Below are 24,766 nucleotides of genomic sequence, written 5' to 3' on the forward strand. Positions count from 1 at the left end.
TCTAGGGATGATAGCTTAGTGGGCAGTGTTGTATCTGCTCTGGCTCATCTAAGTAATATGAGGTATTCCTTAGTGTGGAGATTAGCAGGCTAATCTCATTTTGTAACTGTCTTTTACTTTTGCTTGAGAAGATTAGTGAAAAACAGTTCTAAAAGTNGCTAGTTGATTTACTGGGCGGTGTGGTATCCGCTTAGCAAAGTCTAAGTTATCTAGGGATGATAGCTTAGTGGGCAGTGTTGTATCTGCTCTGGCTCATCTAAGTAATATGAGGTATTCCTTAGTGTGGAGATTAGCAGGCTAATCTCATTTTGTAACTGTCTTTTACTTTTGCTTGAGAAGATTAGTGAAAAACAGTTCTAAAAGTCCTAGCAGGCCAGGTCGTGGTTTTACCCCCTTGAGCAAGGAGGTTTCCACGTAAATTGTCTTGTCAATCTTTACTTTTCAGCACTTGTTCTTTACTGTTTTAGTTTCAACTGTGCTGAGGACCTAGTCCCATTGACACTGGTGGACGCATACATTTCAACAGGTAGCATAGAAAATATAGAAGATTCAGACCCAAACATGTCAGCAAAACACAAGTACCCTGACATTCCAAAAAACTCATTTTCTGTGCATTTCTCAAAGTTTTTGCTCTTTGTTTTCCTTCATCAGTTAGAGTTATATCTTATTTCTTGAGATAATGGGTATCAAAATGACTCCATTTATTCAGGCTAATCGAATTCTAAGGAGGTCTTCGACATCTAGAGGTGTTCCAAAAGGACATTGCACAATATATGTAGGAGAGAGCCAGAAGAAGCGATTCGTCGTGCCAATATCATACTTAAGCCATCCTGTATTTCAAAACTTGCTGACTCATTTGGCTTTGATCATCCAATGGGAGGTCTTACTATACCATGCAAAGAGGATATGGTCATTGATCTCACTTCCCGGTTGAGGAGATTATGAGTAGGAACATGGTGCAAATTCTTCTGCCCATGAAATTCTGTAAAGTAACAGGATTAGAAATGAGATGGTAGAAAATAATTCCTTGTTTTTTCTTAACCATTTTGTATAGTAATAGTAAACAAAGATCTAAATTTCTGCTTGTAAAGGATATAGCCAAGTTTTACTTGAGCAAAAAATTTCAAGTCACTTGATTAGAAGACTCAAACCTTTGTGTTGGTGGATGTTAAAATTCCTAATTTTACAAGTTTCAGATACATTGTAAATTCCCTTTTAGACTCCGCGTCGTGTGTAGAAGGGGTTTAAACTATAGAATTTCATTGAATATAAGAGTTCAGTCGACAAAAGGTGAAGCCAAAATTAATTTGTACAGCCTCTCCCTCATTTTTCTCATCCTTTTGCCTCTTTCGATGAAAGAAAATCGTCAGATAATTTTCGAATGGAGTAAATTGGGATGCTATAAATTGGAGTTCTAGGCAATCAAAATTGAACTACATTTTTGCAGAGATGTTTGGAGTTGGTAAAAATGGTGGAAGAAGGCATTTCATTTCCATGTATTGCATCAAACTCGAACTCTTTTGTTCCTCCACAACTACACCCAATTTAATGCCAGAATTTCTAGTGAATTCACTTGGGTTCTCCACAGAGAAAGCCATTTCTGCTAGCTCCAAGGTAACTTGCTTGAAACCCGGAAACAGTAAGCCTAATTTAGTTCTCAATTTCTTCAAACAAATCGGTTTAGACAACACCCAGATAAAAATCTTGGTTTATCCGGCGCCCAGATTGTTGTTTGCTGATGTCGGAAAAACCCTTGAACCCAAAGTTAGGGTTCTTCAAGAAATTGGCTTATCTGGGTCGGATTTAGTTAGGGTTATTTCAAAAAGTGGACCTTTTCTTAGAACAGGTCTCGATACTAGCATTAGACCTAGTCTTGAATATCTTAGGAAGTTATTGGGTAAAGATGAGACTGTAGCTAAAGTTCTTAAGAGATCTCCTGCATTGCTTCATTATCGTCTTGATAGAGTAATGGCACGTAATATATTGTATTTTCTAAATCATGGATGTTCCAGTTTGGATATTGAAAAGCTTATTCTTAGGAATCCGACAATTTTTGTTCAAAAGCTTGAGTGGCTTGAGGATATAGTGCAAAGAGTGGAGAAGGATTTTTGCATTTGTAGGGATTCCCGGATGTTTTATTATGGAGTGGAAATGCTTTCCTCGCTTAGTAAGTCGAGTTTAGAAATGAAACTTGGAATTTTCAGGAGTTTTGGTTGGTCTGATTCTGATATTATTACAATGGTGCAAAGGCTTCCTTTATGTTTGACTACATCTGAGGTTAAGCTGAGAAATGTATTGAAGTTTTTCATGGAGGAGCTTAGGTATGAATCTAGTTACGTAGCGAGGCATCCCACACTTATAATGTTCAGTTTGGAGAAGCGGGTATTGCCCAGGATTAAAATCTGGCAACTTCTAAAGGAGAAACAGGTGATAAAGAAAGTGCCATGTTTTTATACAGTTATCAAGTGTTCTGAGCGGGAGTTTTTAGAAAATTATGTCCTTCCCGTAAGGGACGAGATTCCTGAGGTATATGAGTTATACATCAAAAGTAGAAACTAAGATAGAGTAAGCTTATTGTTTTCTCTCATACATGGATTTCTTGGTTTACGAACAGTATTCACTGAATGTTTTCCAAGCTAACGGCCAGACCATTACTGTTTTTAGTTTTAATTGTATTTCTGGCTGCTATTGTGCCAACATTTTTCATTCTGGTAATTGAAGACATTATCTTTGTGAAATTGTGTCATCTTTTTTTGGTTTGACAACAGAAAAAGTGAATGTCTTAACGAGGGTGACTCTTGTTTATTACTGATAATGAGGTATAATTGCTCCTTAAGACACTGATACATGAACCGGTGAAGTTGAGCAAATACTCCAGGTTAGATTGGATCTCGAGATAAATTATCTCTTTATCTAAAGGAAAAAAAAGGGGGGGAGAAACGCTTGGATGTCAAGATGCTTGATTTAGCGCAGCCATGTCACTTTACCCTGCATTTCACAATTTTTAAGTGCACTCTTATGCTTGGTGCCTGCTTGTCACGGATTCGATGCAATAAGAGAAAGAACCACAATCACAAAAGGACATAACGGATGCAAGTCACCTTAAATTGGGTTAACCCGTGGTACCTAAGGGAGAGAGAAGAAAAAATGAGAGCAGTTACATTTAGCTACAGCAGTGTCAACAAGATCAGATTTATTTTCCTCCTTATTGGGATAGCACTTGTTTCCAAAACATCTTTCTTAACTTCCTCAGTCTTTCATGAACCTGGAGAGCATCTACTATGTCGAGAAAACTACACTCAATTTCTTTCACCCTTCTGTATTTTTCTTGGTTAAATACCATTGCATTTATTTCAGTGTCTGCTTCTCCTATTATTTACTTAAATAGCTAACTTGCGCCTATGTTAGATTCTGCATAATCCATATCAGCCAAGTACCATCTCATAATTTTCCTTATTTCATTAGAGGGAATTTTTTATCTTTATATTCCCTCAGGATGCAGTTGACGTTTGTATTGTAGGTTCTAAAGACTCCTCAGTACCTTCATTTTCTTGGGTAACTTCAGCATCATATTCATTTTATTATTAGAAGACTTATTCTTTTCATATGCATAAAGATTCCACTATGATGGTAACCATAATTTTCATTGGCATTTTAGGCGTTTCTCAGTTCTTGATATACTGGGTAGTGCCTTTTTGTGGGTTTTGACTTAAGATTACTCATGATGTATTGGTTTCTTCACTTTCTGAAATCTTGCTTGAGAGTTTTGAAGATGAGGTAAGGCCCATGGCAAAGGCATATTTGGTTGATTACAAATTTTCTTTCAACGTGTGTTGATAATATCCTTGTGTATTTTGGTTGATTGATTAAAAGGTGTTTAACTTTGTGGTTGTTAATTGACAATTTGGTATTAACATTGAAGTTTAGAACTAGAATTCTAACTGGGGAAATAAATCACTCTCTTTCATCTCTTGTCCTCCTAGGGTAGAAGAGAATGCTTGTTAGTGTACAAGAAATACTAGTGGTATGGTCTCTGTACTTCGTAACAGCAAAGAGTGTACACATAGCTGAAGTTGATTTCGGTTGAGAAATGAAAGTAACTCTTAAAAATGCAGGTCACTGTGGGTAAAGGTTCGGCCATGGTCAGGGTACTCCATAGCCTCTAAATCTCTTCCATGTTCTATACTTACTGGTTTACTTCTCCCTATCAACTCTAGTGCACTGGTTTCCGTTCTGTGAGGGGCCAATCAAGCAGGGATGGATTCAGGGTGTTGAGTGGGGGTTCTCGGGAACCCAATAACTTTTGCACGAATCCTATATTTGTATTGAGAAATCCAGTAAATATATAAGAATTACGAGTTGGGAACTCATAAACGAAGTGCATTGTTGATCTATTGGCATTTGGCAGAAAAGGAACTTGTTAAGCTCTACTGCCTTCTTGGTTGAGGTTAGAATCCCTTTGGTCACCAATCACCATGTAGGCTTTTGTTGCCTCCTTTTATTTTTTAAATTTGGTAGAAACTCTCAAACTAAAAGTTCTGGATCCGCCTATGTTAAGTGGAGGCAATCAGTAAAGAAGCAAGCATGTACTTGAAGATTGAGCTAATGTTTGAGGTTTCTGGAAAACGCTAAACTAAGCGCTCTCTGTCTCACACCACTCTTTTGTTCCTTCTCAAATGAAGTGATGAATCTATGTCCATTTATCAGTTTAGGAGTTGTGCTCTTAACAGTTTTGCAGATTGGCTTCGAGTTCTTCGACAGATGGTGGCAATGAGGTCTTCTTTCCAAATAAAAACTCACTTGAATATGAAGTGATAAGCGCTCTCAATGAACTTAGTAGAGTGACAACTTGTTGAGTCCTTGTGTTGTTGCACCAGAAAAATATATATTCAAGAATGATACATCTGTGATTAAAGCTTGTGACCTGGAGTAGGAGAATTGGTTTTGTAGGCTATTTACAATATTTTTTAAACTTATTATTTTATGTCCTTTTTACAAAAGATTTGGAAAAGGTCATTTTTTTAATTTATTTTGTAAGTGGTCAAGAGATTTGAATTCCGGAGCAGTTGTAGAACTGCCTTTGTCACTCTCAAAGAAACAAATATCCTATCATAATTAAGAACAAAATTGTATGGTTCATTCAGTTTGTCACTTTGTTTCTAAGTGATTTGTGAGTAATTTTTTTTGTTAAATTTTAACAATTAAATCGGTAATTATACAGATAACAATCAATAATTGATAAGTTAATATCTTAATAGTTCTATAACAGTTTAGCATGTTTATGAATTGATAATCGATAAGTCAAATTAATTAACTTTAAAATTGAACCAAATTAATTGATAATAGCTCTGATAAGCATTCTCCGTTTCTAACTCTATAGTTGTGGATTCAATTTATCAAGGGACCAAAAAGGTTAGGAAGGGTTTAAAAATAAAAAAAATAAAAAAAGAGAGAAGTGTAGTTTGGCTATTTGATGAATTGATGACCGAAAATAATCTATTAGATGTTTGAATTTAAAAAGTCAATGCATTTAATTTAGTTATTTATGCACGGTACATAATGATCTAATTATTTGTGATATGAACATATCTAACACTTTCTTATAGATGATGTTTTTGGAGTATATTTAATTTAGGGAAAATTGTATATAATGGCAAACTAATAATTCAAATTAAATGGTATAACCACACTTTGATTTAATTGTGTCCTGTAGCAAACTGTTTGCCAGCGTCTCTCTCCCTCAAACTCTCGCTCGCCACTCTCCTCTCTCGCTCACTCCCTCTGTGTTCTCCTCTCTCGCTTTATACACAGAAGTGTATAAATTGCGTTTCTGTTTGTATAAAGCGAGAGAAAATTGTATATACACATGCAAATACATATATATTCGTCCTATACACTTATAATTATACAATAAAAATATTCTCCTGCCCAGTTTTATGTTTGTATAATGAAATTATACAATTCTGAAGAGGAGCCAACGAATTATACAATTGCTCTTTTTGTATATATGTATAGCGAAATAGACAGCTTTTAATTGTATATGTATAGCGAATTATACATATATATGTTTGCTATGGAGCGCAATTATGCAAACTTTGCTATAGCATACAAATATGATTTTTTTTGTTTGCTATATGTGAAAGTTACTCTTTAATTTATCTATTATAATTAGAAAATTATTGAAAGAGCGGAAAAATTATTTTATAGGATAAAATTTGAATTTGATAAATAATTGAATAATATGATGATATGTAGCGTCTAAAATTTGTCTTGAAATTGAAAAGATAGTTTATCTAGCATTTAAAATGAGATATCAAATACAGAACATTGGATAAATGAGATAAATCGAGTATGAAACAATTACGAAAAGTCAAGATCTTCGCCAATTGTTTCTACTTTACAATTTAATGAGTCTCAGTAGAACATAATTTGTAGACTTTGTCTCTGTTAATTTAGAAGTTGAATAAGTTTATAAAGTTTGGTTATTCTTCAAAATTTAGCGTAAATCAAAATCAGACATACAAATTGAATTGAATTGAATTGAATTGGGTAACACTTTTGTTGTGTGGTTTGCTTACATGTTTGTACATTTGTCTGGATAAACAATCTCCCTCTCCTCGCCCAACAAAACCCTTTCCAAATTGAGATTGACCTCCATAGAAGAATCCACAGCTTCTCTTTCATAAAAATGGCGGATCTTAGCTCACAATCTCAGCTCATCCCTAACCTCCCAGACGACATTGCCTTACAGTGCTTAGCCAGAGTGCCACGTTCCCATCACCCCATTCTCTCCATCGTCTCCAAATCTTGGCGTTGCATCTTAAGCTCCACTGCACTTTACACCACCCGATCAATCCTCCGTACTACCGAAACCTTCCTCTACCTTAATATCCGGGTAAACTCCACTTTCCACTGGTATACTCTCTTCCACAACCTTATTTTCACAAACCCAGAAAAACCCAGAAAGCTTTTTCCCCTTTCTTCAATACCCACCAAGCCGATTGGACCGGCGTTTGCAGTATTGGGCTCGAGAATCTATGTGATTGGTGGGTCTATTGGTGAAATTCCTTCGAATAATGTGTGGGTTTTTGATTGTAGGTTTAATTGTTGGGAAATGGGGCCGAGAATGAGAATTGGTAGGGAGTTTGCAGCAGCTGGTGTTGTGAATGGGAAGATTTATGTAATGGGTGGGTGTGTTGTTGATAATTGGGCGAGGTCGATGAATTGGGCTGAGGTTTTTGATCCGACGACGGGGTTGTGGACTGCGTTGCCGAGTCCGATTGAAGTTAGGGATAAGTGGATGCATGCTAGTGCAGTTGTGGGTGAGAAAATGTATGCAATGGCGGATAGGGGAGGAGTGGTGTATGATGTTGGGGGATGTGAATGGGGGAGTGTGTCGAAAAGGCTTGATTTGGGTTGGAGGGGACGGGCTGCGGTGGTGGGAGGGGTGTTGTATTGTTATGATTATTTGGGTAAGATTAGAGGGTATGATGTGAAGGAAGATGTGTGGAAGGAATTGAAAGGGGTGGATAAGGGGTTGCCTAAGTTTCTCTGTGGTGCCACGATGGTGAATTTTGATGACAGGTTGTGTGTTGTGTGGGAAGGCAAGGGGAGGGGAAAGGAGGTTGACATTATGTGTGCAGAGATCGAAGTGTGGAAGGATGAAGATGGAGGGTTGAGTGGGAACATTTTGTGGTCGGATATGATTCTTGTTGTTCCTAATGGTGCCTCAATTGTGCAGTGCTTGGCAGTTGACTTGTGATGATTACTACAAACAAGGTGCGGCCATTCTCAAGCTTTTGCTAAGTATTTTATTTAACTAGCATGCAATCAATGATAATCTGACTGTTTGCTGTTGTCATTTCATTTATCTTCTTTATCCTTTTCAGTGTTTGGTACTTTTACTCAGAAGCTAATGCTTCTGATATATTAGATGGATTCCACAACTCACTTACTAATATGTAGTCTGTGGATTGTGTCTGTCTACTTTGTGTGGTAAATGTGTTTATAGTGTTCGTAGCATGCTAATGATTGCTCTATCTTGTTTTGGTAGTTTATTTTTTTTATAAACACTAGAGGAAGAAGTGTGTATTAAATCCAAAAGTAAGAAAGAGGTAGAGTGGTGTGGGAGCGTAACACTAAAATACTCTATTCTTAAATTTGGAGGATACAATGTGTGAAAAAGACAATCTTTATTACTTATCAAATGAAGTGTGTGAAAGAGGAATTACTGTCAATTGCAACAGTGAACAAAATCACTTGTTTGTATATGCAATAAGATGGATAATCAAGAACTGATTTAGCTTAGCATGTTTTTCCCTGACACTTTCATGTGCTGAACATTGTTTTTCCTCTTTCATAAGTATATTATTTTTCTGCTGTTTTTTCTTAATAACAGAATTCCCTGTAAAAGTTTGGGTTAAAGTGATGGTAGCATCAGTGGTTCTGGACAATAGATATCTTAGTTGTAATTTTGGCATTAATTTGCATCCTGTTAATCAAGCCTGTATAACTTCATTTTATAAGAAATTTTAATGATTTGGAGGTGGAAGCATTAGTCATTTGCTCAAAAAATTTGCAGCCTGTGGTACTAGACGACAACAGGAGAGACTCTCAAATCTGTTAACTTTTCTGTCAGCAGTTGTTACAAAAGAATTTTGAAGCAAAGTACGAAGATTGGAAGAAAGAATGGCCATGGAAAATTTTTGTTACCTTCAAAAAATAAAAAAAGAATGACCATGAAAAATCGTTATCTTATTCTTCAGTTTTAATATTATTGTTGTTTCTTTTACTTTGGCTGTCTTGATTATTTTTGTTGTCAATACTTTTCCTTTCTTCAATATTTTTTCATCATAGCTTTTTTACTCTTGTGCTTCTCTAACCTGTTTTGAAAAAACACTTTTCTTGAGCCAAGTGTTTATCTGAAACGGCCTCACTACCCCATAAAGGTAGGGGTAAGATCTGCATACACCCACCCTCATTATATGTTGTTGATTGATTCTATGTGAGTTTGTTAACCTTCATTATATGCTGAATCTCTTTGAATGGAAGGCTGATAATTTTCTGTGCAGATTGAAGGTGCTGGTCATACATGTAATGAGCTTTCTTCTCAGATGCCCGCTTGTTTGGGTTGCATCATTATCCTGCGGTTGTCTTTGAGAGTTCAATATATGACTGCACAAAGTCAGATACTGGCAGGAAGCTTCAAGTCTGAACCCTCAAGAATTAATATTTCCAAGATGTTGATTGTTTCATAGGCCATTTTCCAGATAAGTGCTTCTGGTTCAACTTTTAGTGCCAGATTGAGCAGTTGTAGATTGTGAGTTGTGTTTCAAACACATTTCTGGAAAGCTGCTGCGTAAATTCTTGGAATAAATTTTAGTGTAACGAAGATAGTGAGCAAAAGTTTGTATTTGTCGTTGAACTCTGTTTGAAAAGGATCAACAAACTTTTCGACAGGAACCAAACCCCATGGCTGCTTAAGTTTCAAATATTTCAACAACTCTGTGCAATTCGGCTGAGGTTATGAAACAAGCCTAGGTTGTCTGCTTGTCAGGATTCCTTGCAGATTCAAGTGCATTTGTAACAGCCATGCTGAATATTGTGGACGTCCAAGCTTCAATCATACCTCTAATGACGATGAATTCAGACATGTTCGAAATACTCAGTTATCTTCAACAACAACTAGTAGACCTCAATTGCAAGTTATATTGCTTGTTGTCCATTTCACTCTATTTATCCCATCTCTGTCCAGAATATAGTCTGTTGTGTTCGAACTGGGAAATACTACTGGATCTGAATTGTATAACTTCCCTGTATTATATTGTCCCCTTGCCTAGGTCAATTTTGGTAGTTCACTTTAACATTGTAATTCCAATATGAGTTTTCCATTGTTTACTTGCATATTTCTTTGCGATGTAAATGAATTGCATAAACTAGGCATTATATTGCTTATATTGCTTGGACTCTTCAAAAAATGTCATGGGGTGTGCGTCACATCCTCCAGAAATGCATAGAATTTACAATTTGGTATACCGACTTCCCCTTTCTCAATATTTAGATCTTGTGGTATAAGTTTGAACGGTGGTTATGTATTGTTTCATAATATATTGTTTGATAGATTGTATTGCTCTCCATCGTTACATAAATATCACACATCTATGATTTAAATAATAAATCTACAAGAAAAGTAGGATATAGATGGAGCTACTATAAAAGGTAGGGTAAAGGTAACGATGTGATTATACCAAATTGATTGTTACACAAAATGAAACTTTTCGTCGTTACTTAATAATGGATTTATATGATATGATGCAATAAATTTAAGTAACAATTAAAACAAACATTGTATTTAAACTAACGATACCATGGATCATACAAGGTGTAAGTAGTTAATTGGCATCCATTTCATTAAAATGTACTCATAAAAGAAATGAAATACCACTTCATTATGGCTTAAACTAAATGAAAAACAGCTGATCTGTGTGATGTAAATGGGAGCTTGAAATCTGATTCTCTATATATTGGAAATTTGGTTATTTATTTGTGTCACAAACTTTGAGACAACGAAATAATTACTGGGTTTGCATTCTTAGTATACAACAATTGGACGTTTAGGATACACTACAGTTCCAAAAATGGTTTCGATTATGTACAATTACATATCCAATGCATAACAGAAACAAAACATTACCAAAACCTCAAGTGTCTCGAACACCTAAAATCGTACCCTTGTCAAGAGAACACAGATCAAGTAGAGCACCAAACCATCCACCTTCACACGATTGGTAGTGAAAAACCTTATAGCACAACTACGCTCTTTTGTGTCTTTAAGAAGTTCTCAATTTGTATAAGCACCTGCACACATGCACACCATGGATGTAGTTTAGCCAGAAATATATTGAATTTGGCCCAACACTTGAGGTCTATTGGCATTGTATATGAAGCAATGAGCACCACAAAGTATTACTGAAAGAGCGTCAAGAAATGCACAGATGCACATGCACACACAGATGGAATTCAAAAGAGAATCGCTTTCAGGATGTCAAGAAATATGTACGAGCAATAACACGCGTGCAAAGAAGTGCAGAAGCTGAGAGCCAAGAGAGGGTACGGACCTCTAAAGTAATTTCAGTAGGTGTAATTTGGCAGACATCTTTTTCCCTTTTCAATGCAATATCTGCAAAAAAAGAAACATATATACATCAGCATACAGGCCACAAAAAGTAGCATTCTGAAGAAGAATGTGTGATGCTTCGTTAAGAAAAATTAATTCTCAAAGAGAAACTTATGGACAAGAAGAAGAAAAGAACGAGGAATTCATACTTTCTAGTGAAACCCTGGCACTTGCATTGGCATAATTTTCACCCCTCTTCTCCATTAAAGTAGTTAACCGCTTCAAAGTCTAAGCAAAGCCAAAGAGGTATTAACAGGAAGAACACAGCATGTCTGTTTTGGTGCAAGACATACAAATCAAAACAGGAAATTCTAAGTGCCTATTGGAAGGAAAAACTACCTTATCATAAACGTCTCCTGATTCTTCATGTAAAAGGGGGCGAGATTTAGTTCCTTCAGCAGTAATTCTCTTGGCCAAAGCTTCTAAAGGGACATCTAACCAAACACTAATACCCTTGTGCATATGTCTCCTGAGAAGAGCATTAATAGCACCAAATAAGCATATGTCACCAGAAAGCCACAGCACAGGAACTAGGAGTTACAAAAACTTCATTAATGTAATCTGATTGAAATACCAATTAATGGGACGAACAACTGCACCTCCACCCGTTGAAACAACAAGCCGATGCATCAAAGATAGCTTGTGCAATGCCTCCGTCTAAATAAAAGATATAGAATGAAAAACCATTTAATATCAGGAATGAAGGGATAACAAACAATCAACTCAATGGTATCACAAATAAAAATTGTTCACACCATGGAGTAGCATTTGATATTTTAGATTTATTTCGCTATTATAAATAAAAATTACCCAAAAAAGGCCATGAATGATAAAACGAAGAAGTAGCAGAGTTGGCTGAAGGAATGTAAGATGGAATGTGTCGAGAAATGGCAAATATCAAAAAGTCCCCAACTTCATATTTTAATTTCTCATATTCCAAGTTACAAGAGCTTTTAATGTTCCAAATTTCTTGTTGGAATTTATAAAATTATGTCCCCTACAAAATATAATTAATAGTATTTTTTGGTTATTATGAACAGGGGCGGCTCAATGCCTTTAAAAATGAGGCATCCGCCTTAGGCCCCTAAATTTGAAGGGCCCAATTTTTTAGAAATAATAAAATTATTAAAGCCCTTTTTAACAAAAAAAACTATATCTTTTAATTTATTTGTCTTTTTTTAGTTTGTTTCGAAACAGTAAAGAATATTAACACAATTGTAGTATCTCCTTTCATTGATCAAGGACTTCGTCTAACACAGCACAGTCACTTCAATATGTAGCACCAAGAACAAGATAAAGCAAAAGAAGAAATTTGTGCAGCTCCTAACCTCATTATCCCTGAAGAAGTTCTCTCCTCGAAGCTCAAAAATTTCAGCTACAGTAGTTCCACCAACAGCCTGCTCTATCAGCCTGTCACTGAAGGAAGGAAAAAAGAGAATGACTCACTCTTATTAGAAGAAACAACCAACTGGAGTATAGGGTGTCAAAGGATTATTAATGACAAGATGGAAGCTAGGTTCTCGAGCTTCACTAGTCATATCATTACTTGGACAGCCCTAACAAACTGTTGAAATAACATTTCTCATGAATCTACCATTTCCAGAGAACAAAATCCAAAATATCTATGTTATTAAGCTAACCAGTCGAAAAAGGAATATCCCAATGTTTCTGCCAAAATCCGGCCCACGGTTGTTTTTCCGGAGCCCATCATTCCTGTAATCAGGAAAAAGTTTGTATTATCTAACAGGATACCAAAAGTGGCTAAGCATTTACATAAAAGGCTCGAAAATATAAACGAGATTAACACTCGTAAATATAAACAAGATCTAATAGGATTTGCATGAGCCATGATCTATTTAGAAGAAAACTCATATGTATCTATTTAAGCAGAAAAGTCATAAGTGAACTGACCAACGAGGTATACACATCGTCCATCTAGATATTCTTCAACCTCTTCTGCTTTATTCTGGAATTAAAATGAAACTGAAGCTATCAGAAGTCAGTCCAATACACAAAAAGATATCTTATTTATCCTTGACTCTTTTTGAAAACGGAACGGACGGAAAAGGAGCAACTATTTTTTTTTCCTTCGCTTCTTTGGTTAAAGTCAAAGGGGAAAGAATACAAGAGAGGAAAGTGAATTCAGCAACTTGTTCTCATTGTTTATAGAAACTAAATGATAAATTCTCTCCAACAGTCACTTAGTGTTCTCTTTATCTATGTTCCCCTTCTTTTTCTTTTCGTTTTGATAGTTTCCAATTAAGGTAGATCTCCTATTGACAGAGAGATTGAATAACGTGAAAAATATATGAACAAACATGAGAGTTCGATACAAATGTTAGATTATCTGGATGAAAAAGGTAAGGATGCAAAAGGACATATTATTATACCTTTAATGTCTCGATTTCATCAATTGATGCAGAGAAACATCCTGATTCCAGAACTGAAGCTATAAAACAAACATTACAGTTCAATAAGAAATCGATTAGCATATTACTATGTTTTAGTGTTGAATTTTCTTATCCTGCTCCTTAATTTTGTGTGATTTTTTCACTTTCCAGCTATTAGGTAGTTTTAGGTGCTTCCAAAAAACACCCATGCATGAAATGTATAACAATGGGCTTACAAATAAACAAAATGTAAATACCCCCGCCCCCTTCTCCCCATCTCTCTCTCTCTTCCTCGGTGGTCAAGATTTATCATGGAAGAAAACAAAACGTAAAACGTGCTGACATGCTTTGGAGGACAGGGAAGCGCTGCAATTTGCTGAACAACTATATAGGAGAAACAGAACCACCCACAGGTTTAAGTATGTCATGGAAGCATCTGGAAGTCTACTCACTTCTTCTTGGAGCCATATAATACAATTTAAGTACAGAAACCCATCGAAAGTATGATATTGAAATTCATGGCCCTCTTTTTAAAAAATTACAAGCATGCTTGTACAGATAAAATCATCCTTGGTGAAATATTTGCTACCCGAGAGGGCACTGGAACTTCACAGATATAAAATTATAGAAAAAATAACTCATATTTACTGCCCAGGGGAAAAACAAACAAAACCTAATTGCGAGATTAGCTCCTATTAAGCAGCTAACCATGTCTGAAATTTATAGCTGACAAAACTTGAAAGGTAACATGAAGCTCCCAAAAATAAGATTTGATACTGGCAAACATGATTGGCATCCTATTCAAATATGTTTCAAGTGGATCAAATTTCAAGTGAAATTCCTAACATCAGTTCTAAGCGCATTCATTTTGAGAAAAAGTATTTGCATTTTTGTCCTTGTTTCTTTGTGATTCCAGAAGGAATAAAGGGCACACCTCAGTCCTCACATAGAGTATCATAAATAAACAGCAATACTAAGTTATTCAACATTCTCCCTAAGAACGTCCGCAGGTTGACTTCTAATTTAGAGTTCTAACTTTGGGTTCATAAAAACTTGTCCACAAACTTTTATTGAGGACTTCTGTGTTCTAATTTTCTAACAGACTACCACCTTGTCATCTGACAACTGAAGTAGATTTAACTGGGTGTTAATTTATTCCTCTGAGTTAAGCATTGGTAGAATTGGTGCAAAGCAACATTACTTTCACTAAGATGTCAGTAAAATTAAGTTCAAGGCAATTAATAAGTTTTTGGAGATTTAAAAAACTTCATGTGCATCATGATTAATTGTTCAAGCAGAGATGGCAACCACCAATAAATTAGAGTGTCAAGAAGGTGGCAGCACATGAGACCAAAGAAGAACATGAAGTGCACAAAGCAAATTACAATCGAAAAAATAAAGTTTAGTTTCAATGCTCTCAAGTCTGAGGGAGTAAATGACTTGACCTATGTGTGGAGAGTAGAGAAAGTGTTGCCCCAATCAAGCTGGCTGCACCTTTTTAAGACGCATGTACTAGGCTACGGTCAAAAGTTCTCTCCCAATTGAAGGAGAGTTTTCAAATAAAATCAGTTGATGCCTTCTGTTGTACTTGCATATATGTGGTCAACATGATCAGCAATTGGGAGCGAACACCAATATCTTTTTTATATCAATGGTTTTTAACACTAACAAGCATGTAATTTTAGTTTGTCACCTTCTTCACCTAATGGGTTGCTTACAGTTTAAATTATTGATTAATCCAGGCAACTTTCCTGATGCTTCTTAGGATGCAAAGTTCAATTGGGAATATTAAAAGGTACAGGGAATGAGAAGAAAAGACATGTTCATTATTATCCCTCCAAAATTCTAATGAGAGGCATTTCAATTTTAAACAGAAGAAGGAATGATAGATAAGTTCGACATTTCCCCACATGAAGTCAGTTTTATATTTCCCTTGTTTTCTTTGGACTAAGAAATTACCAAACGAAATAGGTTGACCATGACATCTTCTCGTGTGTCTACATTTTTCAGGCGTGAAAGGAAGAAAAGGTAAAATAAACATACGAATGAGTTGCACATGGTTGCAGAAAGGGGAATATCATCAGTAACAAAGAGCTAGATGTTCAACCGCGTGGAATTTAGCTGTTCAAGGGGAAGTCCTACTTGTAATAAAAGGTTATCTTAGTAATCAGATCAACCATCATTCTCATCCAAAGAATAAAAATAAAAATAAAAGAAACAAAGGGGGATGGGATCTTAGGATTTCACCAGAAATTTGACACCGAGTAAACTAGTGTTCTCAAATATTTCAACCAGTATTCAAACACATAGGTACAACGGGGCACAGGCTCACCTACACGTTATCCACAAAAATGCAAACTACTCGAAGTCTGCAACAATCAATTGCATGATTCAAGCATACCAAACACAACTAAAACAACAACAACAACTACTACTACTAGCCTTAGTCCCAAGCTAGTTATGGTTGGTTATATGAATCCTCCACATCCATTTCACACCATTTGGTCCCACTTTATTCAACTGAATGTGTGTATGTGTGTGTTTATATACTCACATCTGAATGTTGCAAGCATACAATGCACAACTACAATGTCTTGTACTGAATTGAATCATGAATATTTACAGTATACGGGACTGGAAAAACTAGTAAATACCTTGAACATTTTGAGAAGAACATGAAACTTTCAACTGTACTCGTCTATCAGAACGTGCAGCTTTTCTAGGCTGTAAATGGCAGGATACGACTATCCGATGCCTTGGTTTTTCATTCCACTTCTCAGAGAAATGCAACAAACCACTTGGTTTCCTTACTACCTTATCTGAATTTATCCATGAGGGCAACTGAAGGCTCTGCGAAACTCTAGCCTCCATAGTCTCTACTCCACCAACACCACAAGAAATTCTTTTAAAATCAGAAAGAGCTGAAGAGTGCACTTTATACTGTCAACAAGCTTCTGCTGCCTGCTAAATCCAGATATTCCAAGAACTCACAATTAATTACCTCAAAATCTACCCCAAAAATAGCAATATAAAACTTTTAAAAGAAAAAAAAAGTCAAGATTTTGTTCACCCAATTTCTAATAAGCAAAGAAGAGTAAAAATAACAAACAGAAAACATGAAAGCCAAATGGTCTGCGAGTTTGTTCTATTGTTATACTACTATAGTTCCGCTTTGCTTGTTTCTAGTCCTCAAATATTACTCTGCCCCATCTGGCCTCATTCAGCTATTTTTCCTTTATGGCTATTCCCTTATTGGTGTAGCTGGCTTCATGTCTTCCACATTTCTTACCCTTAATCTGAAACAGCACATAACATCGGCTAGCGAAAGGTGGTTCTTCATTGTGGCTACTATCTTCCTATTGCAACTTACTCTTGCTTTGGTACTGAGCATTTACTTATTCAACGTCACAGTATAGCTATGAAACTATTGAAATGTGTCTAGGGTCAGTTTGAACAAGTCATATTAATTACAGATAAAGGACACTGTTCTTCATATCAACTTGACTGCAATTATGTTTGGTCATTGGAACGGAACTGTATTCATTCATTTTTGACGATATACAATACTTCCTCTGCCCTAATTTGGATTTCGAGAGACTAATAAGAAAATCTTTGACCGCGATTTATCCACATGCACTTTAAATTTGTTAGTTCTTGCGACTAATAGTACTTTTTACGTAGTTTCTAAATATGTAAATTATTTTTCAAAAACCTTAAAGATTGTATACCCGAATTCATGGTCAAAACGAAAAGGTTCTGACTCTCAAAATCCGAACTATGTCATATAAATCGATATGGAAGGAGTAATATAGTTTCACTTTCACCAAAAACAAAAAGTTTGATTCTTCCTTGTCTCTACTTTTTGGACTATTAAACAACTGAACAGTTCAATACTCTAAAGCAAACATATATACCCAATGCATCAAAAATTGAGAAATTTCTTAACTTACCCACAAAAATTGACTTCTTAAACAGAAAAAGCTTAATCCAAATAATAAAACTCCCACTAATTACCCTAATTCAGCCTCTTTTATCAACCAATTAAGCCCAAAAAAAGGACAAATTTTTACCTCTCACAAGAAAAAGTAGTGGAATTAACAAAAACCCACACTATTTTCTTAAATATTAATATCTTCTACAACCCAAAACAGAGCACAGAAAAAAAAATCTCAATTAAATCAATCTATGAATTGAAGGATTAAAAAAAAAATAGAACATACCTTTTTGAGCAGAGGAGCAATGAAAATTGGAACAACAGGATTGGGAAAAAAATGGGATTTTTTTTTATGAGATTTGTTAGGTGAAGTGTTTGTTTTAAAATGGATATTATATATATATAAAGGTGTCATGAGTTAGGTGAGATGGTAATAATTTTGTGAGAAAAAGAAAATATATAGTATTTCTTTTTTCTTTTTTTCTTGGGTCATGAAAATATATAATATCACTAAAAAGGAATAATATGTAAGATTTACTAAAAACACATTTATTAAGCTTTGCATAATAAATTATTGGTAATAATTTGGATTGACAATTTTTTTAATTTTGGTTAGATTTGACTCTACCGTGACGGAGTCAAGATTGTCATGAAGTGATTTTAAATATGAAGAAGTAAACTCATGAAAAGTGAAATGGAGTTCAATATTTACTATATATACATTAAAAAAAAATCATATATAAACAATGTAATATTTCTTTAAAAGGGGGTTCGAATGAACCTAGGGCCCTTACTAGCTTCCCTTCTGACGGCTGCGGATACTTCATTCTCTCCAGATTTCATTTTATGAGATTATATTTATACTAGGTATATTATTGTGGTGGCATAATTTGGTATTGCATTTGCATAAAGTTAACAATGTCAACTTGGGCAGGTAGGTAAGGGTCAACTTGAAAACTAGTTTTCTGAGTCAATTTTAGTTAACAAAAACGAAAAAGTTAAGCTTCATGCCAAACATTTAAGGGATATTTTATACATATGTTCATCTGATTTACTGTAACAACGTTTTGATGATTATACGAAAAAAATTAGTTGTGATGTGACTTAAACACTACAAAGTTTAGGTAAAAAGTATTTTGCGTTCATGTAAAGTCTAGAAAAAGACGGCAATTTTTTATGTGACAAAAACAATCTATTGTAACAATTTTCAAGGCTCGAATTCACACAAGTGTATTCATCTTGCTTAAAATAATCAATCGCACTTGCATTTCCTCCAATGTTTTATTAATTTTGCATGAGTCATTTTCCTTACCAACTTCACAATTCACCTAATGGGTAGGTGATAATTTTGGGTGGTTGTTGAGATTTTGCTTCTTAGCTTCGTAGAAGTTGAATGATGTTGTTGACCATTCATACGTGTATTCTCAGGTCATAACACCACTAAGTACGACAAAGTGAAAAGAGACGAGATTCACTTCTCCCAACTTTATCAACAACAATCATCTCATTTATTTTACTCTCAGAAGCATATAGATAGAAGGCTGTCTTGTTTTCTCTTCGTTGACTACTAGACGACAACCTTGAGTACAAAAAGGAACCGAAAGTAGGGTATTATACAACCAATTAAAGCTATGACAACAACTTATCCAACCATCTAGGGTAAAGGAAGAGTTGAAAAGAATGTCCATTTCTAAGAACATAGAAATGAGCTACAAGTAATGTTACATTCAAATACATAACCAATAGAAGGTTATTGTCCCTACTACACGTTGCTCGAAGCATGACTAGAGAATAATGAGGGAAGACCATTACGACTCTTGGGCTTCCAAACCTCTTTGATTTCTATGTTGATATGTTTATGGTGGTTCTTCATCTTCTGCGTTGGTCCCGGTAGGGTCCTTCATCCTCCTGGTCTTTCAAGAGGCCTAGGAAAGCAAGAAATCCGAAAAAGAAGAACCCACCTTTCCAATTGCCTCCGCCACCCCCACCTCCACCTCCGCCTCCATCATCATCACGAGGGGGGAACCCAGTCCCACCATCATCCAGGTCAGGAGATTTCTCCTTTCCTGCGTTCAGACCAGACACATCAGCATTCAAATGATAACTTTTTCACACTGTATCTTTATAAAGTACAAAAATAGCATGGGGATTTTTTGTTGATAAACCTTACTGAACATCATTGGTTAAGTAAGGCTAAACTGATCTACGATCTTTTTATAGCGGCAGAGGACAGAGTGCAGACGCTACTAGCAAATTGTTTTATTTCCATCCATTGTTCTACCAATTGCTAGTAAGAGCATGAAAGAAGATTACCTTGAACTGGCGCAACTGTAATGGTCGATGATTCCCGTGTAACCGTCTGTGTCTGTCCTTCAGCACATCTCGCATTCTGCAGTGATGCAAGAAGAAAGGGTCAAACATAAATGGCTAATAAGTAATAGCAATATAGTATACTCGAATGATGTAGGGAACGGAAGCACCAAATGTGGAATGCACGATTGCAAGTAGTAGTAGCAACAGCATCAAGAACAACAATATGCATTTTAGTAATCAGTTCCTATTTCCGATTGTGTTGCCTGTAAATCCATGATTTTCGTTTAGCCTTTCTAGGATCAGGCTTGTATTAGGGGGTCTAACCACTTTCAAGTAATAGATCTTCACATTTTACCTTCTCAAAAAGATATATCTCCAAATGTTATAGATTCATATATCTATTAACAATAACTAGCAAATAGAGAGCTGATAAACTTGATTTTGGGGTACTTGTTTTAGTAAATGCAGTTGATTTCAATAAGCTGACTGCAGAACCTGCTTGGCATGCGGAACCATATACAGAGACATACCATAAGCCCAAAACCAGCTACTTGCAGTAGCATTCAGAAACTTGGAAGCTTCTCACAGCAAAATTTGCACAAGATTAATATAAAAGACTTGACAAGTACTATTGACCCACTAGGATCACTAGAGGCATGTAATTAGCTAAACAAGGCACTGGCAGTAATTATACGAAAAAAATACAAAAGAGACTGATACCAGAGCAGAAGAACATATAATTGAAGCACGCTTTTGTTGAACAGGACATATCAATCGTCTTCTATTGTTAATGAGTTGAGACTGCATGCCAAGCGGATGGAGGCCAACAGGAACTGATGGTATTGGCTTGAATTGCTTCCGGCATTGATCCCCTGCTCTCACTGTGACAACAAAATCCAATGATTAACTACATAGATAACATGTGCTACAGGTTTAAGAAGCAAATCTTCAAAATGATTTAGCCAACACTGGATTTTAAAGTATCAAATGTCTTCATGGCATTGTTGTCACACCTTAAATGTGAAGTTCAATTAGATTATCAAAAAAATGAAAATATCAATAGATTACTTCAAAACCTACACACCATCATATCAAGTTAACTAGAAAATCAAAGAGAAGGAACATTTTATTTTCATTTTTTTCCTTTTTATCCAAAGAGTTATAAATAGCACCAAAATTCGAGCAAGTTAGACTATAGATCATAAACCAAAATCTTCACTTCTACAGTCTGCAGTATGAAGGTATTATATATTTGACATGAGCCTAAAATGAAGTAACATGGACAATGAGAATTCATATAGTCGACCACAACTTGTTTAGGATTAAGGCATAGTTGTTGTAGTTATTATTGTCTAAGGTGTTATATATTTGACAGTGAGTGGGTGAACGCCTATTGGTATTTTCATAACGGAAACAAACGAAAGCTAATACAGTCCAATAATATATGCAGAACAGCAACTACAATATGACAAGAGGATCATTACTTAATGTGATGGTCTTAACTCCTACAGGCTACAGCACTTGCACAGCAATTCAGATGCTCTTACATCTAATGTGGCAAAGGCTTCTCAGTGAGCTAACAGCAAGATATGCTGATCTATTTAATTATAACAGGATCAAGAATATGACAGTTTTCCCTGTGTGATCCAAATTGCATGGAAACATCAATTCTAACATCCCCCTTTTCTGAGAAGGTAACATGTATATTCATCGCATCAAGTTAGTACTTGTATCCAATATTTACAATTACAACAGGGCTTGATCATCTTACAAAAATTCAAAACAGCAATGCTAACATTCCTTCATAAAACATGTGAACGTGCCAATTAAAAAAGCCAATCAGGGATATACACCCACATACCTATTGGCAAAGTAGTCGCACTCATGGTGGTACTGGCAGTTAACGACATCTCTTAGCAATAATCTGGATCTTCCTGAAATCAAAAGGAAGAGAGATTCAACATACAATTTATACAGGATAATAACTGCACATGCAAGACAGTACCATGAAAGAAATTGTTTTTTCATGAAAATGGAAAACCTTCCTTGCTTTTGGCACACTACAAGTGTTCTCCGTTGGCAAAATGGAACTACCAATGAAAGGAGGGTAGTGTCCACTATCAAACTATGACTTCATTCAGTTATTTAGGTCATGTGTTTGAAACCCAGTGAAGCTTATGCATATATGGAGAATCAGCCAATATATTTACGACAAACTGTTATTCTTGAGAAGGTACAACTAATGCTCAGTGAGGCAACTAAACTTCTCCATTACCAATTTCTACATTTGCTGTCCAAAGGTAACAAAAATACCACTAAATTAGGGAATGAACATAGAGGGCCAACTCGATCTCAACTGCCCACAGCAAACCACATTATCTCATGTTTCCTTTATCCATCCCACTCTCTTAATAAGACATTACAAACTTCAACATGAGCACTACGAGAAAGTCGACAAGGCAAAATTAGATGCATATAAGGGAAAAATTAGCAAACAACTCGTCTTTCTTAGGCCTTTTTCTAACTTGGTCCATAGAAACAACCACCATTCAACCTAAATTCTAAACTTCATATGGAAACAAATCAGATCTAATTGGAAGCCTGAGACAGAAAATCCCTTTTATTCAGCAAAGGGTTAATCTCAAGGAGAGATGTGCAATTTATTGAGATACACTACTATCCAGACATTAGCGGCTCCATAGATCCAAGCCTCCAACTTGGAGGTAATAGTTATGCATTTCAAGGGCATTATCTCCAAAAATAGTACTACAGTAGTCATAGTAAAATAACAAACTTAATTGCAAGTTATTTTTTGAGAGAGGAAATTTAGTTACAAGTTATGTTATTGTCTTATAAAATTGTAAATAAACCGTCTCTTAGATCAGATGTCACATGTATTCTATTGCATAACCAAATAGAGACCACCCAAGTATTCCTTCTTAAAAGGAGGCTCATAATGGCTCCTATTAGAGCATAGAGTGTACTGTGTTAACTAATCTGGACGCTAGCAGCTTACACAGGATTTTACAGTGTCTATAATTCCTCTTGTAAGTGTGTTTGGGTCTAAGACTTTGTTGGTATTAACGTTTTACTTTCTGTTTCAAATTATGTTGGTATTAATGTTTTAAGAAAAAACAATTATATATTTACAAACGCATCTATAAGACTTTTCATCTGCCTTGACGTACTCATGTGAAAAGGCCTTACCTGGCTGCGTACTTCCAGCATATTCCAAAAAATATACATTTGTTTTTTATAACCCTGGTGTCCTGGCCCAGCTTGCACAGACTTCGACTAATTCGTGATTCCATGGGATATCTACCACCTCCCACTAGTAACAAGTACCAAGTAACTCTATATCTCTATCCACCAAGGATAGAGCAGATGAAAAGAAATCACCTAGTGTTTTTCTCTCAACTGAAATTAAATTTGAGACTTGATAATGCTCAACCTACTCCATTAGCCACCAGGCAACAACCTTGGATTTAGCACCTATAAATCTCTAGTCCGTGCTAAAATATTCCCACGGTTTCACCCCCATAACATGTCAAGAACAAACTTGATCTTCTACCACTCTCCTTATATTGCACAACGACGAAAGTGGTTATACATACATACCAACAAAGGGTGTTCAAAATCCATCATTACTTCCTGCCAAGAAACTCTAAACTACAATATACAGCACCTTTTTCCTATTTAGATTAACTGACACATACCTTACATAATATCTCCTAAATAAAGTTGCAATTACTCCCAACAACAATAAGACAGACCAATACCACTAAACCCCAAAACAAATTCGTCTATATCAATGGAAAAATCCAATCTTTTCACAAAACGAAGTAAATCCAAATGATAATTCACAAGAATAAAAAAAGAAAAACTGAAAACAACGAGTAGAAGCACGAACCTTTTTCAAATACTCAATAGAAGGACTCTGCCAGTAGCCCAATAATGAAGAAAAATGATACACAGAAGGGAAAATCCTTTGCTTTCGTTGGATTGCGGATTTCTTAAAGGAGGAAAAACTTTGAAGCTTTGGATGAAGTTTATCGCTTTACAGAGGATTTGCTACGTCGGTTTGGATTTCGGGTTATACCAAGACCCGTTTTAGGGTGTTCGCATAAATCGAACCGAAATCAATAATTCAAACCAACAAAAGTTATTAGTATTAGTTTATCAGTAATAAATTATTGAATTGGCAATTTTGATAATGATTTTGGTTTTTTTTAATTATCCGATTAAGAATTCTTCGCGATTTGGGGTTTTTTCTTAATGGATTAACCTATAATTCCATAGTAAATTAATAAATTATATTTATACCATATAGGTACATAAATTTCTTGACTTATTGTTCAATTTTATGTTTTTATTTCTGACTCTCTCAAACTCTTGTTCTTCTATAATATGTCGGTGTTTACTTTTGAACAAGATACAATCAATCAACTCATATGCATGGTTCATTTGATTTTTTACTGGCTTGTTTCTAAGTGATTTTTTGTGTGTCAAATCTTAACGTTAATCGATAACCGAATTGATAATAATCAATAACTGAAACCAATATTTTAATGGTTCTATAACGATTTAGCATATTTACAATCTCATAATTATTACATCAAATTGATAAATTTTAAAATCGAAACTGAACCAACCAATACACAACCCTATTTTAAGGTTTGTTTGGTTGTGGAGTAAGGAATAATAATATCACTATAAAATTTGCGTTTAATTCTGTTACATAATTGATTTAAGATATTAGTTCATTTTTAAAATTATTTTTATTTCACTATTTATATTTTAAAAATAGTGTGGTAGCTATCTTATATACTATTACAATAATATATTCAATAAAATCGCATGGAATGAGATATAAAAACAATAAAGTGTACGCATCATTTATCTTGGTGGACCGATTTGACAACTTTCAGCTATACAAAGTTAGGTGATTTATCA

The 24,766-nt window shown here is 35.3% G+C and overlaps 4 protein-coding genes across 5 annotated transcripts; 2 read left to right on the plus strand and 2 right to left on the minus strand.

Annotated features, from left to right (window-relative positions):
- The first annotated feature begins 1,299 nt into the window (after positions 1 to 1,299).
- On the plus strand, positions 1,300 to 3,356 carry LOC125854244 (transcription termination factor MTEF1, chloroplastic-like). Its single transcript, XM_049533741.1, has one exon. The coding sequence runs from the start codon at positions 1,450 to 1,452 to the stop codon at positions 2,557 to 2,559; it is 1,110 nt and encodes a 369-aa protein (XP_049389698.1). The 5' UTR covers positions 1,300 to 1,449; the 3' UTR covers positions 2,560 to 3,356.
- Positions 3,357 to 6,562: 3,206 nt separating this feature from the next.
- On the plus strand, positions 6,563 to 9,936 carry LOC125855538 (F-box/kelch-repeat protein SKIP6-like). The gene is made up of 2 exons (XM_049535270.1): positions 6,563 to 7,779; positions 9,072 to 9,936. Exon 1 carries the CDS (start codon positions 6,689 to 6,691, stop codon positions 7,760 to 7,762), a length of 1,074 nt encoding a protein of 357 aa, XP_049391227.1. The 5' UTR covers positions 6,563 to 6,688; the 3' UTR covers positions 7,763 to 7,779; positions 9,072 to 9,936.
- Positions 9,937 to 10,485: 549 nt separating this feature from the next.
- Positions 10,486 to 17,875, minus strand: LOC125856353 (shikimate kinase, chloroplastic). Of its 2 annotated transcripts, none has more exons than XM_049535873.1 (11): positions 17,787 to 17,875; positions 16,221 to 16,527; positions 13,567 to 13,625; positions 13,088 to 13,142; positions 12,817 to 12,889; positions 12,505 to 12,592; positions 11,751 to 11,833; positions 11,516 to 11,645; positions 11,326 to 11,404; positions 11,118 to 11,179; positions 10,486 to 10,857 (listed from the first exon to the last, which is right to left on the minus strand). In XM_049535873.1, the coding sequence occupies exons 2-11, from the start codon at positions 16,435 to 16,437 to the stop codon at positions 10,801 to 10,803; spliced, it is 903 nt and encodes a 300-aa protein (XP_049391830.1). In that variant the 5' UTR covers positions 16,438 to 16,527; positions 17,787 to 17,875; the 3' UTR covers positions 10,486 to 10,800. The 2 variants fall into 2 exon arrangements, with proteins under 2 accessions (XP_049391830.1, XP_049391831.1); XM_049535874.1 differs by having other exon boundaries at positions 16,221 to 16,530; positions 17,787 to 17,803.
- A 1,219-nt stretch (positions 17,876 to 19,094) lies between these two features.
- LOC125856640 (protein YELLOW LEAF 1, choloroplastic-like) lies at positions 19,095 to 23,922 on the minus strand. Its single transcript, XM_049536229.1, has 5 exons — positions 23,724 to 23,922; positions 21,675 to 21,747; positions 20,534 to 20,694; positions 19,814 to 19,889; positions 19,095 to 19,566 (listed from the first exon to the last, which is right to left on the minus strand). The coding sequence occupies exons 2-5, from the start codon at positions 21,721 to 21,723 to the stop codon at positions 19,370 to 19,372; spliced, it is 483 nt and encodes a 160-aa protein (XP_049392186.1). The 5' UTR covers positions 21,724 to 21,747; positions 23,724 to 23,922; the 3' UTR covers positions 19,095 to 19,369.
- Between the last annotated feature and the right edge of the window lie 844 nt (positions 23,923 to 24,766).

This window comes from Solanum stenotomum, chromosome 2 (genome assembly GCF_019186545.1).
Source record: "Solanum stenotomum isolate F172 chromosome 2, ASM1918654v1, whole genome shotgun sequence".
In the NCBI taxonomy this organism is placed as follows: Eukaryota; Viridiplantae; Streptophyta; class Magnoliopsida; order Solanales; family Solanaceae; genus Solanum; species Solanum stenotomum.

Coding starts and splice junctions, on each gene's coding strand:
- LOC125856353 (XM_049535873.1), bottom strand. CDS start 16,437: ATGGAGGCTAGAGTTTCGCAGAGCCTTCAGTTGCCCTCATGGATAAAT. Junction 13,143..13,566: donor ATGAAATCGAGACATTAAAG/GTATAATAATAT, acceptor TTTTAATTCCAG/AATAAAGCAGAAGAGGTTGA. Junction 12,593..12,816: donor GGATATTCCTTTTTCGACTG/GTTAGCTTAATA, acceptor TCCTTCCTTCAG/TGACAGGCTGATAGAGCAGG.
- LOC125855538 (XM_049535270.1), top strand. CDS start 6,689: ATGGCGGATCTTAGCTCACAATCTCAGCTCATCCCTAACCTCCCAGAC.
- LOC125854244 (XM_049533741.1), top strand. CDS start 1,450: ATGTTTGGAGTTGGTAAAAATGGTGGAAGAAGGCATTTCATTTCCATG.
- LOC125856640 (XM_049536229.1), bottom strand. CDS start 21,723: ATGTCGTTAACTGCCAGTACCACCATGAGTGCGACTACTTTGCCAATA. Junction 20,695..21,674: donor TGCGACTACTTTGCCAATAG/GTATGTGGGTGT, acceptor TTGTTGTCACAG/TGAGAGCAGGGGATCAATGC. Junction 19,567..19,813: donor TACAGTTGCGCCAGTTCAAG/GTAATCTTCTTT, acceptor GTCTGAACGCAG/GAAAGGAGAAATCTCCTGAC.